General features: G+C 53.3%; 1 protein-coding gene across 1 annotated transcript in view; it reads left to right on the top strand.

Annotated features, from left to right (window-relative positions):
• The window catches only part of ABCC8 (ATP binding cassette subfamily C member 8), a 62,611-nt gene extending 44,949 nt beyond the window's left edge, over nt 1-17,662 (top strand). Inside the window, exons 20-39 of the mRNA XM_081152762.1 lie at nt 603-687; nt 1,363-1,443; nt 2,094-2,231; nt 3,674-3,799; nt 4,672-4,771; nt 4,999-5,240; nt 5,332-5,498; nt 6,600-6,669; nt 7,150-7,307; nt 9,286-9,378; nt 12,187-12,289; nt 12,837-12,950; nt 13,332-13,452; nt 13,603-13,733; nt 14,603-14,681; nt 14,883-14,991; nt 15,370-15,473; nt 16,258-16,391; nt 16,853-16,915; nt 17,427-17,662. Of these exons, the coding sequence (XP_081008888.1) occupies nt 603-687; nt 1,363-1,443; nt 2,094-2,231; nt 3,674-3,799; nt 4,672-4,771; nt 4,999-5,240; nt 5,332-5,498; nt 6,600-6,669; nt 7,150-7,307; nt 9,286-9,378; nt 12,187-12,289; nt 12,837-12,950; nt 13,332-13,452; nt 13,603-13,733; nt 14,603-14,681; nt 14,883-14,991; nt 15,370-15,473; nt 16,258-16,391; nt 16,853-16,915; nt 17,427-17,564 (2,356 nt within the window). The 3' untranslated portion in view covers nt 17,565-17,662. The remainder of the gene's footprint in view (nt 1-602; nt 688-1,362; nt 1,444-2,093; nt 2,232-3,673; nt 3,800-4,671; nt 4,772-4,998; nt 5,241-5,331; nt 5,499-6,599; nt 6,670-7,149; nt 7,308-9,285; nt 9,379-12,186; nt 12,290-12,836; nt 12,951-13,331; nt 13,453-13,602; nt 13,734-14,602; nt 14,682-14,882; nt 14,992-15,369; nt 15,474-16,257; nt 16,392-16,852; nt 16,916-17,426) is intronic.
• Nucleotides 17,663-18,026: the final 364 nt, after the last annotated feature.

Raw genomic sequence — 18,026 nt, 5'->3', positions numbered from 1 at the left:
CAACAATCCCAGTAGGCAGGTACTATTATCATTTTACAGATGAGGAAACTAAGGCTCAGAAAGCTTAGGTAACTTGCCCAAGGCCCCCCAGCCACCTAGTGACAGAAATGGGTCTCAAATCCAAAACTGCCTGATAGCCAAGTGCATGTCACCAAGACACTCTGATGTCTCCTCTGTGCACCCTGGTTGGCACCTGCCAGGTGAAGATGAGAGGAGCAGGCTGGGCAAATATTTGCCCAGTCATTATCATTACTGCCTAAACCAACCAGCAGTAATTTTCTCTGGCAGTGCCCCAAGCATGGGCTCTGACTGTCGCTTTTCCCACTGCGCAGGGTCCATGGGCCCTCTCTTGTCACTTATGTGGCATATTTGCTGCCATCTAATTCCATCCTTCAAATATTTAACTTGCTCTAAGCCCATGTAAGGTGCTGCCCTCAGCTTTTTTTAAGCTTACATGGTATTTGCTTGCACCCAAGCAGGAGGCCCATTAAAGCCATTGCTCACCCTGGCACAGCTGCCTGGAGGCTAATGACCCTCTGCAAGTGCTCAGGCCCCTCTCTGGCCAGGCTGATCAGCTGTGTCCCCGCCCCACCCCACTCCAGGTACAAGATGGTCATCGAAGCCTGCTCTCTGCAGCCAGACATCGACATCCTGCCCCATGGAGACCAGACCCAGATTGGGGAACGGGTTAGTAGAGACTTCAAGGAGTTTTCTCAAAACCAGGGACCTCAGCCTACCTTGCTCCCCACCCAACCACCACCAGACCCCAAGATCCTTCTCAGGGAGAGCAGGTACCTGGAAAATGAGAGAGGGTGAAGCCTGCAGAGCTTCCTATAGTCAAAATGATCAAAATGATCTCCTTGAGCCCAGGCTGGTGGCTGTCCTTGACAAGTTTCCAGCCCTGCTTGGTGCAGAGGTCAGCTTAGCACCTTCCCAGGCTGGAGATGACTGACATCCCCTTCATTCATGCCCTGAGTATATACTAGGAGCTCCCCCAGCACTATGGAGGGTTAGGGTCATGTTCTTCCTGTTTGCTCTCCAGGCGGGGCCCCTCCTCCACAAGCCTGACAGTAGGATCCTCCCGTGGCCGTCCTCCTCACATACAGTGAAACCCGACATCCTCTGTTTTGGTTTTCACTGGTCAGATGGTCCCTAGCACCCATACGTCTTGGAGATTATATTCCCCACTTCCCAGTGAATTCAGTAAAACATGTACAAGTTCCTTTTCTCTGCAAAGGGAGGGGGAACAAGAGACAGAGAGAGCCAGGCCCCTACCCCAAAAAGCTCACAGTTGAGTAGGTGCCAGGAGAGTCCCTCCTGAAGGGCTATGAGGGTATGAACTTTCCTCCCCTTTGGTGACAGGGCATCAACCTGTCTGGTGGTCAGCGGCAGCGCATCAGCGTGGCCCGCGCCCTCTACCAGCATACCAACGTCGTCTTCCTGGTGAGTGCACCGGCCAGCACCTCCCTAGGGGCCCTCGTGTTTGGCTTGTCTCCCTGGCTCATTGCCCACACACACACACACACACACACACACACATACAATCACCCAGCTACCTCCCCCTTCAGGAAATCTTCTCCTGCCAGAGAGTTTACTTATTCATCTTGTTGACGGGGAAACTGAGACAAAGATAGTGCAAATGACACACTGTGGATTTCACACGGAGCTTCGCAGTAGCCATGAGGAAAGGCAAGTAGTAGTTACAGGCCACCTCCCTGTAGGAGAGCCCCAGCTTATCAGTATGTGCTCAGCCTGACTATAAGAATGACTAGTACATGGAATGTGTGCTGCCACTTCCCATCTCATGCCCACAGCAGACATTGCTAGTTGATCACAGAATTTTTCCCCAGGGAAACTTAACTTAGCAGGAATCAGGAAATGACTGTGATAAGAGCTGTTTGAGAATGGTAACTGATAACAGCCCCATTTTAAGATGAGGCAACTGAGGCTCAGAGAGCTTAGGCATATTGCCCAAGGTCACACAGCTAATTAGTGTCATTTCCTAGACCAGAACTGATATAACTCTGCTGGTTTTTGTACTCACTGTCACCCCCTCCCTGTACACTTGCCCCTGCCTTCTCCCCTCTGTCCAGGATGACCCCTTCTCAGCTCTGGATGTCCATCTGAGTGACCACCTGATGCAGGCCGGGATCCTCGAACTCCTCAGAGATGATAAGAGGACAGTGGTCCTAGTGACCCATAAGCTACAGTACCTGCCACACGCAGACTGGGTGAGGGGCCACAAGGAGGTCAAGCTGTGGAGGGCTGAGGTAGGAGAGGCAGTCTGATATCCTCAAAGGAGTTAATCAGATGTCTCATAGCAATGGCTGAGGGCCACCAAGCAGAAGAGCTCAGCGCCAGATGGCTTCGTGCAGACTGGGCAGATCAGGGAGACCTGCGCAACCCAAGGGTTTGGTATCACCTAGAGCTGCAGACATTCCCCATCCTGGCCTGAATACCACAGGGGCTGGCACAAAGAAGTTTCATAATGAAGCAGACATTTAATTCCTACCTTCTGTTTCCTGCTCAGTTGGATGTCTCATCCCTCTGGCTTTGCGGAGTACCCACTGGATGAGAAAACCAGCTTCCTGCCACTCAGTGGGTCAGATTCAAATTAGGACAAGATGAAAACAAACAATAGCAGTAGCAACAGAAACTTCTATATTATCAGTAGAATGCAATTTTGTGAAACCCCACATTAACAAAATCCCCATTCTCTTCAACATGTAGACATAGTTACTTTTTAATTCATTGGAAAGCACTTAATTTTTAAGTTGGAAATCGTGACTTTTGAAATCTGGGCCTTGCTTGACCCCTATTTAAATTTGCCCCTGAAAATCGAGGTCCTCCCTGAGCTTCAGGCCTGTGCCAAATGGCCCTTCTAGTTCCCCCCAAACAAGCCTACCTTCTACATGTAGTAAGACCTTCCCTCCACTATGAAAAAGGGGAAAAAATCCAAATTAAAAAGAAAAAGTTATTAAAACAGGTGCAGGTTCATGTCTGAGTTTTCATAGTGACCCTGACAAGACAGTGCAGGACAATCCCTAATCCAAAGAAGGCAAGCATGGAGGTGCCTGGTTTTTTGAAATGTCAGTGGATAGGACTCCCGGCACCCCTCCCTAAACCCCCTATGGGGTCTGTGAGGGTGAGAGAAACAGGGGTGAGTGTCTGAATTAATCACGAGTCTACATGAGTGTGAAATACGAGTGTTTCAAATAAAATAAGTTTTATCGATTTCAAAGAGGCGTGGCCATACACACTTAGACCAACAGGTGCTTTGTAAAAGCTGGTGGAACCTCTCAGACCTGCTGTCAGGAGGAGCTAAGGATAGTATTCAATTAGCTCATTAAGTGTATAAAACCAGCTGCCACAGCTGCCTTGCAGATAACCAGACAGCTTGACCAGGATGCACCAAGTTGTTCTGCAAACCCTCCTATCAATCATGGGCAACCATTGGGAATTACCCCCCAGATGTACCAAACTCTAAATTCTGGGAGTGTGTTGGTGAGGGTAGGTTATCACTACCAACTCACTGCAGTGGACGAATCAGAAGCCATTTGTGGTGGGGCATGAATGTGTGTAGGTCCACCTCCGACTCCTCAATCAGGCGGGGTGTGACCTCCACTCCATATCCCCAGCCAGCCCTCAGCAGAGTTTGTTTCTGCTTTTTCAGATCATCGCTATGAAGGATGGCACCATCCAGAGGGAAGGCACGCTCAAGGACTTCCAGAGGTCTGAGTGCCAGCTCTTTGAGCATTGGAAGACCCTCATGAACCGACAGGACCAAGAGCTGGAGAAGGTGGGTATATCCTATGGCCAGGCAACCCCCTGAGAGGAAGGTTCTGATAGAACTAACCTCATAAAGGCCTTCCTGCCCTCAATGGCCCCAGGAAACCCCCCCAAAGGACAGATATGAGAGCTGAGTATAAACATGCTCCTATCAGAGGAGAGCCACTACCCAGGGCAGAGTCAGGTGAATGCCTTCCCCTTATCCTTAGTTTACAAAGTTTCAGAAAATCAACTCAAACTGGCTAAACAAATAAAAAAATGGGGAAGTTAAGGATTTATTGTTTCATGAAACCAGAAAGTCCAGGGTGTCATAGCTTCAGGTAGAGCTAGATCCCGGCAGTTAAACAATGTCATCATGGATCTGTTTCTCCCCATCCCTTGGCTCTGCTCCCCTCAAATCAGCTTCATTCCCATGGTAGCAGTAAGGGCCATTTGCAGTCTCAGGGCTTACATTCTTCACCGATCAACAACGGTCAGAAAGAGAGTGCCTCTTTCAGACTTGTTTAGCAAAAGTCCCAAGGCTGACTCTTATTGGTCCAATTTAGTCATATGCCCACCTCTGAACTAATCATTGTGGGCAGGGATGTGGAATGTGAGGATTGACCAGTCCTGTGTCATATGCCCACCCCTGGAGCCAGGGAGAATGACCAGCTCACCCAAATCAAGAGACTAAGAATAGGGAAGAGGTGGACTCCCCCAGGGACATTGGGATGCTGTTAACTGATGCAGGGGGAGGCAATACAAACATGTGTCCATGTGGACCTTCCCATAGGCAGGGGCAGCCTGGAAACTGACACTGTTCATTACCAGGGGTGGTTGCCCCCATCTTCTCTTCCCCTCTGCACACCAGAGGACATTAGCCAGACCCCTTTTATCTTCCAGGAGACCATCATGGAGAGAAAACTCCCAGAGCCACCCCAGGGCCTGCCCCGGGCCATGTCCTCGAGAGATGGCCTCCTACAGGATGAGGAAGAGGAGGAAGGTACAGACAGACAGTGAGACTGGGAGTGAGATCATGGCCTGAGGTCTGACCATTCACTGGGAGACTAAGGTTTGAGGTTTTGAGGGTGCTAAGGTAGTATGCCTTTGATTTTACCCTTTCCCCTCTGTGTGCCTCAGTCTTCCCATCTGTAAGTGGGGATAACATACCCCCTGGTGCACCCTCAGAGGGATATGTGAAGCCACAGGGTGGGTTCTTGTGGCCTGCAGAGGAGGCAGCCGAGAGTGACGAAGAGGACAACCTGTCGTCAGTGCTGCACCAGCGTGCCAAGATCCCCTGGCGAGCCTGCGCCAAGTATCTGTCATCTGCCGGCATCCTGCTCTTGTCGCTGCTCGTCTTCTCCCAGCTGCTCAAGCACATGGTCTTGGTGGCCATCGACTATTGGCTGGCCAAGTGGACCGACAGCGCCCTGACTCTGAGCCCCACGGCAAGGAACTGCTCCCTCAGCCAGGTGGGGCCAGCAGCCCCAGGGCAGGGGCCGGGGGGAGAGGGCTGAGCCATGGACACCCCCAGGACCCTGCCTCATTCTCTGCCTGGCCCAGGAATGCTCCCTCGACCAGACCGTCTACGCCATGGTGTTCACAGTGCTCTGCAGCCTGGGCATTGTGCTCTGCCTGGTCACATCCGTCACAGTAGAGTGGACAGGGCTGAAGGTGGCCAAGAGGTTGCACCGCAGCCTGCTGAACAGGATCATCCTGGCTCCCATGAGGTACCCCCCCCTCCCCCGCCATGCTGGGGCTGTTGGCAAGTCTGTATTATCTGGGCCTCAGTTGTTCCATCTATAATATGGGGATATACAATCTCTGTCACAAGCGGCTGGGCAAGACTCAAGGAGACTCAGATATGTGTATAAGTGCCCCCCTCAGTGCAGAAAGCAGAGGGAAACTGGCATTTACTCAGCCAGACTCAGTGCTAGGCATTTTAGATGGCTAACTCATTTCATTGCCACAGCGGTCTTCCAAACTGAGCGTTCGCAGGCCCTGCGCAAATGTTGGTTTCTCTTCCCCGAGCAGGTACCATCAGCACGCCTCCACCCACGGGTTCAGCTGTCCCCCTCCTCTCTGTCCTCCCTCAGCCAGCCTGCAGGTTCTGCACTAGGGACATGGTGTAGCTGCTCTAATCTGTAATGACATGGATAAAACCCCCAGAGACCACTTGGTGTAAAAGAAGTCACTGCCCAACTGGCCGGCCGATTCGGCTTAAAAACACAACAGGCAAACAGGTCATGTGGGCCCACGCTTGTCAATGCCAGACCTCACCATCTGACTACATTATTTATTTGTCAGCCTCTTCAGCTCTCTGTGGCCCAGAGACATGGCCTCAATGTTTACTTACCTTCTGTTTGTCCCAGATCTGTGGTTCTGAAATACTCTGGTTGGGGTTGGGCTGGTTCTGTGTCACAGCTAGAGTGATGACAGCCAGAGTGGCCTTGCAGGGTCAGCCAGCTGACAGTCTGTCCCCAGGGCCCTGTTCCCCTGACTGATTGTCCCTCTGGAGAGGACTCTATGTCCCTGGGAGGACAACTGCTGAGTGAGTCAGGCCTAGAGAGCAGCTGAGGAAGGTGGCAGTGGTCACACATGGACTTGATAGTAAGAGAGGCCAGCGAGGGGCCAGCACCCGTTTGGGCTGCTGTGGGAATTCTCAGACACTCAGGCCAGATGTCTACAGATCTGCAAAGGCCACCACACCTGGAAAGTTAGACCCAGGGATGACTCCAGAGACACCAAAATGAAAGAAATAACTATCTTCATTCAATAAACAGAAAAGAAATCAATAAACAAATGAGTAACTTCTTCTCGTTGTCTCTTAGGTTTTTTGAGACTACACCCCTTGGAAGCATCCTGAACAGATTTTCATCTGATTGTAATACCATCGACCAGGTACAGGACTGGGACCCATTTCTCCAGTTCAGAGAGAGGCCAGGCCCCTGTCTGTTGCTGGATTCCCCAGATCAGGTGACCCCTGGGGGAGGAACTCAGTGGGCCCCAATCTGATTATAGTGCTGCCTCAGTGCCCCCCTGCCCCCCATGAGGCTCTCAAAATAAGGCTGAGGGAAACCACATCCCTTTGGCTTCCATCCAGGAGCCCCCTGGCTCACTCCAGTAAGGGTCCAGCATATTCTGAACCAAGGTGACTGGTTTCGTGGGGAATATTTATTTTGATTCAGCCTGTGGTCTTTACCCTCGCACTAGATAGTGAGAAAGCAAAGCCCTGCCTCCTGCCTCAGGGAGCCCACAGTGTGGCTGCAGAGATAAAGCATGTGCCTGTAATAACGTGAGGAGCAAAACCAGGCAGCAGGTGACACACTGAACATCATCAATACCGAAGTTCACCTCCCTCTCTCCCTCTCCCCGCCCCAGCACATCCCATCGACCCTGGAGTGCCTGAGCCGCTCCACCCTGCTCTGTGTCTCAGCCCTGGCCGTCATCTCCTATGTCACACCTGTGTTCCTGGTGGCCCTCTTGCCCCTGGCCATCGTGTGCTACTTCATCCAGAAGTACTTCCGGGTGGCATCCAGGTGCTGTCATCATTTGCCAGCCTCCGAGGTTGGGGGTGGGGTGGGGGATAGGAGGCGCTTGCAATGGACTGTTTGCTAATCTCCTTAGGGTCCTTATCATGAAAGAAGTAGAGTCCTGTTCCCCACGAAAGGAAGATAGACGTGAAGGAAATGAAATATTCGTATCCCACTATCCTAATGTAGCCAAGTGTCGGCACGCACACTGCAGCTAATATCTGGACTGTTTCCTTGGGAGCGACGGTCAGAAATGGAGCTGCTGGGTCAGGGTGTATGCGTGCTTATGCCCTTCATTCATTTTGCCAAAACGCTTCCCAGGAGGGTTGTATGAGTCCAGTGACCAGGCAGATTGCTGATGGGTGAAGTCAGAGGGCACCTGATGTGAGGGGTGTTATGGCAGCCACACCTCGCAGCCACGTGGGTCCGGAGCAGGGCTGTAAGCCTCAGCACCACGGGGGAGTCTATCACTGCCGTTCTCATGATCACATTCGCCCTTGGGGGCCTTGGAGACACTCATGCCTCTTTTCTCCTCACAATTTTCTAAGAACATTCTCTAGGAATTTTTTTCCAGGAGTGGTTCTATTTAACTCCTAGATTCAAAGAATTATAGGGACAGTTTTAAAGAAACTCTAGGCCAGCATTTCTCAAGCTGCCAATTACAACCTAGCCATTGGTCATGAAATCAGTATGATAGATCACAATCAGCATTTAAAAATAAAAGAAATAGAATGGAAGATATCAGACTGCATTCACATAGTACCAGTGAGCTTTGCTTCATGAAAGCTTTGTTTGGGTGGTGTAGGGGTGTGTTGGGATATAAAATGTATTTCTTATTACAGGTTGTGGTCAGAAAGGTTAAGCACCTTTCCCAAGTCAAAATGCTAATTAGCAATAATAATTAAATTTAGGTACATCTTGGCCTCAATTGCCTTGACCACAAGGGTCCAGATTTGTATAAATGGTACCCACAATGTACCCATAATACATTAATAGTCACAAAAATCACAGTGGCTTTTTCTTTTTATAATCCTCACCTGAGATATTTTTTCCATTGGTTTTCAGAGAGAGTGGAAGGGGGAGAGAGAGAGAGAGAGAGAGCGGGAGGGAGAGGGAGAGAGAGAGAGAGGAACATGGTTGTGAGAGAGACACATCGATTGGTTGCCTCCTGCACACGCCCTGGCCAGAGCCAGAGATTGAGCCTGCAACCGAGGTACGTGTCCTTGGCCAGAATCAAACATCCACCCTTCAGTCCCAGGGCCGATGTGCTAAACATTGAGCCGAATGACCTAGGGCAGTCATGGTGGCTTTTTAAACACTGCACAAGCTGTTCCACAAAGTCCATTTCTTCTGCCAGAGAAACTGCCCTGTTCCCCTGGCACCCGCTGTGGCCCTGGAGATGGTTAGTCTAGGAAAGCTGCTTCCTGCATCCCAACCTGGCCTCCCCAGCACTAATGCACTTGTCAAGGTGCAGCTGTAGAGAACAGGAGCAATTCTATTTCCATGGAAACTGCTGGCCTTGCCCCCTCAAGGAGCTCTTTAGATTCTGTGATCTGCTGAAAGTTATTGTGGTTCTTGGGGAGGGGCCTGGAAGCTTTAGTCGCCTTCCTATTCTTTTGACAGCTGTCTCAAGGTTCAGGTTGTTCACCTGTGAAAGGAACTAACACTGCCTGTCCAGCCTCACTGCAGAGAGGGGCTGCGCAGCAGAAGTGCAGGGACAGAGATGTGGATGAGAGGCAGGTGATGCCCAGGATAGCGGTAACTGTGCCAGCAGGCTAGTCAAGCACTTTACAGAAACAATCTGTCCAGTCCTCACAACTGCTTGACGGGGTGGTACCATTGACTTCCCTCTTCACAGGTGAGAGACTGAGTCTGGAGGGGTGAAGCCATTTGCCCACATGGTCGAAGGGGTGAGCTAGGATTCAGACCCAGGCTGAGCCCTGGCCTGCCCTCCTAACCATTCCCCTCCTCTCCCCTGGCACAGGGACCTGCAGCAACTGGACGACACCACCCAGCTCCCACTGCTCTCGCACTTTGCTGAAACCGTGGAAGGCCTCATCACCATTCGGGCCTTCAGGTACCAAATTCACCCTGGGGAGGAGGGTGGGCAGGGTCACAGGTTATGAGATTCAATTCTCAGGGCTCCACTTAGGAAGGCTCAGGACATACATCTCCCAGCCCCTTCTCAAACCTCAAGGCCCAGATGATGTCCACCAGCGGGGTCAGGCCAGGTGGGCTCCACTGTGTGATCCAGAGAGGAAAATCTCAGCCCCACAGCCAGCCCTCTGTGAACTATGGTGGAATTTCAAAAAAAACAAGGCTGGGGCAAGTACTTACATATCAATGCTAGAAAGGCCCTTACATCATATAGTCAAGCATGAAGCCATCTTTGATTGAGAATCTCCTATAAGCCAAATACTATGCTGAGTTCTTTCCATGCTAATCTCATTCATTCTGCCCTGCAATCAGAGGTGATGACAATGACTATTCCCATTTCTCAGATAAGGAAACTGAGACTCAGAGAGGTTATATAACTGCTTTGTGTAAGGCCATACAGAGCCCAGAATTGAACATGCTCATTCATCCAACAAACTTTACTGAGCAATCACCATGTGCTAAGCCCCATGCCAGGCACTAAAAGAGATGAGTCAGATGAGCCCTTTCCCTAGAGGCATTTAAGTACAGGCTTTGAGCAAGTCAGGACAAACCCATGTGACAGGTACTCTGAAAGAAAGGGGGACACAAACTGTGGGAGTACATGAGGGGAGAGCAGTCATGGAAGGCTTCATAGAGGAGGTAGCAATGGAGCTAGGACTCAAAGGGTAGATAGAGTTCATGAGGCTGAAGGAATGCCCTGAAAACTTTAGTGCCCCTGCCATCCTCTTGCCACACTGAGCTGTGATATTAGGCTGGACGGGAGCATCCGAGGCTGCCTGGGGAGTGGAGGGGGCTGTTGCTCCCCTCCCTAGTCTCCATCAGATGTATTAAGGCATCTCTCCTCCAGAAAGACAGGTCAGAAACCCCTGACCCAGATAGTTGGGCTCTGGTATCTAAGCCTCAACCAGAGAGTGATTCCAGGTTATTTTTAGGATGGCACAACTGTGCAGGGTGTGACAGGAGCCATGTAACACCAAGCCCTGTGTCCAAGAGTAACCCTAGAGCCCAAGGACCAGCAGAGAGGGTCCAGGGAAGTTTCCATCTTCTCCCCACCAAAGTCCAGCTGCAGCCCTGGGAGAGGTGCCAGGTCCAAGGTGTCCAGCCCTGGGACATCTGGGACCAGTGGGAGATCCATTTAGGGGACTTGCCTGAGTAAAGAAAAGGAAAGCAGAGCTCCACAGTGGCCTTGGCTCTGCTCCCTCCCCCTTGCAAGCCTGTGCTGTCTTCTATCCAGAAACTCCTTGGAGCCTGGCAAGTGATTCTAGGGTCTCCTCTCCTTCTCAAACCTGAACTTCCCCAGCTCCTTCAAGGTCCAGACCCCTCGACACCCATGGGCCTAGCCTCTACTCTAACTTTTGGTGATGTCTGTCTTATAACTGGTGTCCTGGAGGCCTTCAGGCTGGGCCTAGGGCAGCCAGACCCTCTCGGTAGGATCCAAGTGAATCCCAGAATCCCGTAACTAGCCCCAGACTTAGCCTGTGGTTGGCCAGTGGAACTGTTGTCCAGCAAGGCTTCCCACACACTGCACTAACACAGTGGGTGGTTTTTAAATGAATGAACTACTTCATAAGAATCCCTTGGATGTGTTTAATTCACTGGCTTTTGCCCAGCAGCCCACCCTGTTGAAAGCTAAGTAGCATTTATTGATTGCGCACTTGCCAAGTGCCAGGCCCTGTGCTAAGTGTTGTATGTATGCTATTGCATCAATCCTCACAAGAGCCCCACAGCAGAGTTACTGCAGCCCCATACTAAAATGAAGAGCAGAGATCCAGAGAGGCTGAGTAACCAATTCAAGGCTACACCGTCATGAGAGCTGGTGCTGGGCTGGAACCCAAGCCTGACCTCTTCTTTTTTCTAGGAGGCCCTGCCTCTCCCCCCAAAACTTTCAAGAGTACCCAGCACTGGGCTCAATGTTGGGCTCAGAGGTTGTGGCAGTCCATGTAGGAACTATTACCATCTGATGAGGAAACCGAGTCTCAGTCTTGACACACAGCCAGTAAGTAATGGACTAGACTCCAACCTGGGTCCACATGGCCCCAAACACCCACCCACCACAGAAGCTCACACACACCCTCACATACTCACACCTCAGACCACTCACATACCCTGCGGACTCTCCCGTCAAGCACATGGGCACTCTCACACACATCTTCTACACGCACTTAATCAAGGCCTTCAGACATGTGGTTTCACACTCGCCTCAGACACACATCCACCAAGTGGCTGTGCAAATGCACGCCCCTCACACCTCAGAGACTCCCTTTACTCTCCTTACACACGGTTCAGTCTCAGGCCCTCCACCCAGAAATAACCAACCAAAGCAGAATAAACACCTTCTAGGAGTGAAAAGCAAATGCCACTCACCAAGGCTTGTCTCTAGTCCCTCTGAGTCCCCTCAGCTGCGTCCCTGAGACCAGTGCTGAGACGGCTGCCATTCATTCCGTCATCCATCATCAAACAAGTGCTTCTGCCCCTCCTCTGGGCCTGGCCATGCCAGCCAGGTCTAGTTGGGGGCCAAGAGAGTGATGCAAGGAGCCCAGGCTGGTCAGAGAGAGGAGACAGGTCCGTGTGCAGTAGCCGCAGGAGAGCGTGAGGGCGCGAGGTTGGGAAAGGAGCCTCCAGAGTTCCTTGAACAGAGAGATCTCATTCACCTCAGAGGGTCGGGGAGGTTCCCAGAGGCTACATGGGCCAAGATTATTCCCTCAGACCATCCTCATCCTCCCTCCAGGTACGAGGCCCGGTTCCAGCAGAAGCTCCTCGAATACACAGACTCCAACAACATTGCCTCCCTCTTCCTCACGGCTGCCAACAGATGGCTAGAAGTCCGCATGGCAAGTGCCTAGGCCAGGGCCTTCTGAAAGGGTGTGGAGCCTGCAGAGCAAGGGCCAGACATGGACCAGAGGGTGGGAAGCGGTATGGAACACCACCAGCTCGGGTGTGCACACAGGGTGGGCACCGAGGCCTCCTGCCTCTCCCAGCCCTGGTGGTCCTCCCAGGGTCTGATCAGAGCCCCCCCTTCTCCCTATTATTGCCTGGGGACTGGGTATCTGAGGTGTATTCGGACAGTCAGAATAGGTATGTGTTTAACTGATACCCAGTATGTGTCTGAAGTGAGTCATTTGACACGTTGTGTACATGTGGGCCAGCTGGCGAGGCATGTGTACAGCTGACTAAGGAGCACAGGGAGCACATGCTATGTGCACTCATTGTCTCCCGGGGCTCTGGCCTTCACAGGCCTCTTGTGTGTGCTGACGTTTACGTGAGTTTGGGGGCTGGGGGTGAGTCTCAGCTGAGCTACTCTCTGGCCTGAAGGAGAAGTGGGGAGGACACTGTGGCTTCAACCCCCGAGGGCCCAGGCCAGCTCCCATCCCTCCACAGGAGTACATTGGTGCATGTGTGGTCCTCATCGCGGCTGTGACCTCCATCTCCAACTCCCTGCACAGGGAGCTCTCTGCTGGCCTGGTGGGCCTGGGCCTCACCTACGCCCTAATGGTGAGTGGCAGTGGGCTATGTCAGAGGAGGGACAGAAACCGCATTCAGGGAATTCCAGGGCACCTTTTCCAAATGAGATACCCCCCAGGCCTTACCCCAAGCTGCTTTGAACTGATGCCAGAGGGACCATGCGGGCAGGACAGCTGATGGCAGGGTCCTGCCTCTTCTCCCAGGGCCCAGGCCCCAGACGGATGGTGGTTAAGGAACGTGTTCATTGTAACCCTCCCCATGTCTCTAGGAGGGGCCACCCTGAACAGCCAGCCAGTGGGCAGCAGAAGATTTTGGGGGCCCTGACCCCTCCTCAGCCATAAGAAGAGCATCCTGGTGGCCAAGGATAGGACACCAAATGGTCACTGACTGTGACCGCCTCATTCCCCACAGGTGTCCAACTACCTCAACTGGATGGTGAGGAACCTGGCAGACATGGAGATCCAGCTGGGGGCTGTGAAGCGCATCCATGGGCTCCTGAAAACTGAGGCAGAGAGCTACGAGGGACTGCTGGGTGAGGGGTGCAGGAAGGCTTCTGGGGAGAAGGCCAGGAGGAGGGGTGTGTTTGGGTTGAGGGGACCAGGAGGGAACCTGGGGGTAGGGTGCACTCCTGGACACCAGTTGTGGCCCTTGCCTGGTGGCTGACCCCCAGCCCGGCCCCCAGCACCCTCGCTGATCCCGAAGAACTGGCCGGACCAAGGGAAGATCCAGATCCAGAACCTGAGTGTGCGCTACGACAGCTCCCTGAAGCCTGTGCTGAAGCATGTCAATGCCCTCATCTCCCCAGGACAAAAGGTCAGGACAGGAGGGCACAGGGCTGGCAGCCCCCAAAGTCACCTCATAGCCCTCTAGGGCCCTTCAGGCCTCACACCCATTCAGAGCCCCCAGGTCCCTCACCTGACACAGCTCAGCCCACCTCTCCCCTCCCTCTTCCCTTTTCCTCCTGCCGACCAAGGAGGATATCCCTGCTTAAAGGGGCTTCGTCAGCACCCCTAGCCCAGTGCAAATGGTCAAGCCTCTCCCAGGGCACTGCCCCCTGAGCTTCAGAGCAGGGGCCTAGGGGCAGAGTGTGAGGTCACCCTTGTCCTGGGGAGGGAGCCTGTCTGGCCCTCTGACCCGCCTCTCTGACTGATTCCCTCTTCCTCACCCCCACTCTGCTCTCTCTGCCACTACCCCTCTCCTTCCATCTCTTTGTTACTATCTCTGTCTCTGTATTCGTTCTTTATTGTCATTTCTGTTGGTACCCAAGGGCCAGGAAGCGATGCGGACAGAGATGGCTCCAGTTTAAGGTGGGACACATAGACACATCCCTGCACACCACACTCAGCCACCCCAGGCCCTCCTGCCACACCCAAGCACATAGACACACACTAGTGCCCCCAACGACCCTGCAGCCAAGTACCAGGCACAACCAGGCCCACACCCAGGCCCAGGCAAATGGACATCTACACCCTTCACTTGCTTGCGGGTCCCCATGGAAGCCCCCTCTGGACCCACTCACTGCAGGAAATAAGCCCAAACCCAGGGCCCAGACCTGGCCAAACAGAAGCTGGTGAGAAAGCCAGGACAAGAAGCTACACGGTGACCCCCAGCCCTGCACACTCCCATAGCTCACACCAGAGGCTCCCAATGCCCCCATAGCATACCTGCCGCTCTCTTTCCAGATTGGGATCTGTGGTCGCACAGGCAGTGGGAAGTCCTCCTTCTCTCTCGCCTTCTTCCGCATGGTGGACATGTTCGAAGGTGAGTGGGATGGCCGGCGCCCCACGGGTACCCACAGCCCAGACAAAACCTCAGTCCCGGTGTATGGCCAGATGTCACAGGAGGCCTAGCAGTCACTGTCTTCCCCTGCATCCTCAGCGAGACCCACGTCACAGGCTGAACTGGTCCCCAGCACCACCATTCCCTCCCATGGTGCCCCGCCTTAACGTGGTCTCCGTGCAGGGCGCATCGTCATCGACGGCATCGACATCGCCAAGCTGCCGCTGCACACCCTGCGCTCGCGCCTCTCCATCATCCTGCAGGACCCTGTCCTCTTCAGTGGCACCATCCGGTGAGCCCCATCGCCCCGCGCAGGCCTCACAGCTCCATCCATCCAATCCGGAGCACAAAGAGGACGGGTGGACAAGGCCAGGAGCCCTTAGCTGGGTACCCACCTGCCTGCTCAGGCTCTAGGCACAAGGGGTTCTTCAGAGGAGTTTTACACTCGTGCTCTTCTCTTTCCCATTAGGCCTGGGCACTGGTCCCTAGGGGTACCCCAACCCTTAGGTCTGGGATGTCACCGCCTTAGTGCCCACCTCCCAGCAAGACCCACAAGTCAATCAGTTCTCAATCACTGCTCCCTTCACCAGCCTCACCCTCTGCAAGTCCCCTGGGGATGGAACCAGAACCTCCTCCCCTCCCTAAGGGGGCTTTCTGTGTCACCCTCCAGATTTAACCTGGACCCAGAGAAGAAGTGCTCTGACAGCACCCTGTGGGAGGCCCTGGAGATAGCCCAGTTGAAGCTGGTGGTGAAGGCGCTGCCTGGGGGCCTTGGTAACTGCTGCTGGCTGAGCAGCTGGTCGGGCACTAAAGAACGTCTGTAAGGGCTAGGGAGGGAAAACTCATGTCTTAGGTTTGTTCAGAGTTTGGAATCTGAGGTCTGGCAGGACCCCAGAGACCATTTAGTCCTACCTCTCACCATACAGGAGCTCAGAGAGGTCAAGTGACTTGCCCCAAGTCACACAACTGGTCAGTTCAGGGTCTGGCACAGAGCGGTCAGTAGGGGTCCTCTGTCTGTGAGACAGAGCTTGAAAGTCCCTGATACCATGACGGTAGATTCAGCCCTGCCCTTCCCTGTCCAACTGCGTGCCCAGTTCTGCCAGAAAGACAAAGGAGAGACCAGACTGGAAATCACAAGTACAGGGCACTCATCAAGGCTCCTGGGAAGACTCTGCCCCACCCCAGTGGTCGGCGGAGCCTTGCTGTATTTGCTGCGGCCCCTTTGACAGCAGAGGCTGACCAAGCCTTGGCTTCAGAGAATCAGGCCACCAAGGCCCCCACACGTGGAGCACATACACACTCAATGCACACACCCCTCCCAGAACTGTCCAGGGCCCCGGCAGCACTCAACTCCAGAGGGTGCCCTTCTCGTTGTAATGCACGCAAGTGGCACCCCTGTTGTGTAAGACATGGCAACCTTACATACCTGTACTCACCACACACAACCACATACTTGCTCCTGTACAAACATCTCCCAACACCCCCCAGCCACACTATCTACTCTACTCACAACACAGGACTGACTCAGCCCTGCTCCTCTACTTGGGGCTGATTTCAGATGCCATCATCACAGAAGGCGGGGAGAATTTCAGCCAGGGCCAGAGGCAGCTGTTCTGCCTGGCACGGGCCTTTGTGAGGAAGACCAGCATCTTCATCATGGACGAGGCCACCGCTTCCATCGACATGGCCACGGTTGGTCCTGGGCACATCCACAGGATGGGGGTCTTGGAGAGGGTGGAGGTGTTAGGGGGAAATTTGCACAAAGTAGCCCTGAAGTTCAAGTTGCCCCTTGAACATTAAGGCCATTTGTGGCAGAAGAGGCAAAAGACTGGGGACTCTAGCTAATCCTAGGTCATATTCACAACCCATATACACACAAGCTGCACACAGATCCACAGAAACTTCACACCTGTCCCCCACTACACAGCACACCCCACATATGCTCATAGCACATGTACAGGCACGGAGCTGAGCACCTTGAATGCGAAGAACCTGGTCAGTCCTGTGTGGACTAGGGCCAGATGGGGGGGGGGGGGGCCTAGGATTGGGTCAGATAGGAGCTGGGCCACAACCCTGGGCCCCACATCCCCAAAGCTAGGCCAGACCACATCCACTGGGCAGGTGAGCCAACAGCTGCTGCTCCAACCTGGCAGGAAAACATCCTCCAGAAGGTGGTGATGACAGCCTTCGCAGACCGTACCGTGGTCACCATTGCGGTAAGGGGCCAACTGATGGGGTACAGGGGGAACACCCAAAGAAAGAGCAGCCCTTGGGCTCACTGGGGCCTGGTAATTAAGAGGGGACCCTGGAGCAGGGCAGGGCAAGGAGTCTGGAGGGCTTGCAGGGACTCTGTATTGCAGGATTTGGTTTGGGGAGGATTTGTACCCACCTGTCCCTCAGACCTCCCCTCTTATTCTTCAAGTTCCAAGGCTCCACCCCTCCACCCACCCCACCCCATGGGCCCCATCCCAAGGCCCTGTGAGCTAGGCTAGGGTTACATCTCCATAGGAAATGGGGGATAGTTAGGCAGAGCTGAGACTGGGTGAGGGGAGAGGATGTCATTAGTGGATGGAAGGCTTGGAATCGCAGCCCCCTCAGAAAAGGGCAGTTGCCACAGAAATAGGACATTCTGGCCACATGCCTCCTCCAAGCTGCAGGAAGTACCCAGCCTTCAGTTGCCCCGCCCTTTCCCCACCACCCTAACCAGCCCCCTTCTGCTCCATTCAGCACCGTGTGCACACCATCCTGAGTGCAGACCTGGTAATTGTCCTGAAGCGTGGTGCCATCCTTGAGTTCGACACACCAGAGAAACTGCTCAGCCGGAAGGACAGTGTCTTTGCTTCCTTTGTGCGAGCAGACAAGTGACCTGCTGGAGCCCAAGTGCCATCCATGCCCTATCCTGGCCCACCTCCTGGGTTTTCTAACTGTAAATCACTTGCAAATAAAGAGACTGGTTATTTCCTACCAGAGGCCTTGTTCTTGTGGGCAGGGGCAGGTGTGGACTGTAGGTCCAATGGAGCCAGCATGACTGTGGCATCAGGCAGGCCTGAAGAAGCTGTGTGAGCATGGGCAGAACGGGTTTCCATGTCTGTGAAATGGGGTTTGTATTCGTGTCCTCCAGCTGCCATCACAAAATAGCAAGGACTGCATGACTTAAAGACAGAAATTTATTTCTGATGGTTCCGGAGGCTGGAAGTCCAAGATCAAGATGTCACAGATTTGGTTTCTTCTGAGACCTCTCCCCTTGGTTGCAGACAGCTACATCTAGCTATATCCTCACACAGACTTTCCTCTGTATGCTCATCTGTGGTGTTCCTCTCCTTTCTT

Source organism: Miniopterus schreibersii (assembly GCF_964146895.1).
Source record: "Miniopterus schreibersii genome assembly, chromosome: 12".
Taxonomy (NCBI): domain Eukaryota; kingdom Metazoa; phylum Chordata; class Mammalia; order Chiroptera; family Miniopteridae; genus Miniopterus; species Miniopterus schreibersii.
This window is presented reverse-complemented; position numbering and strand designations above follow the sequence as displayed.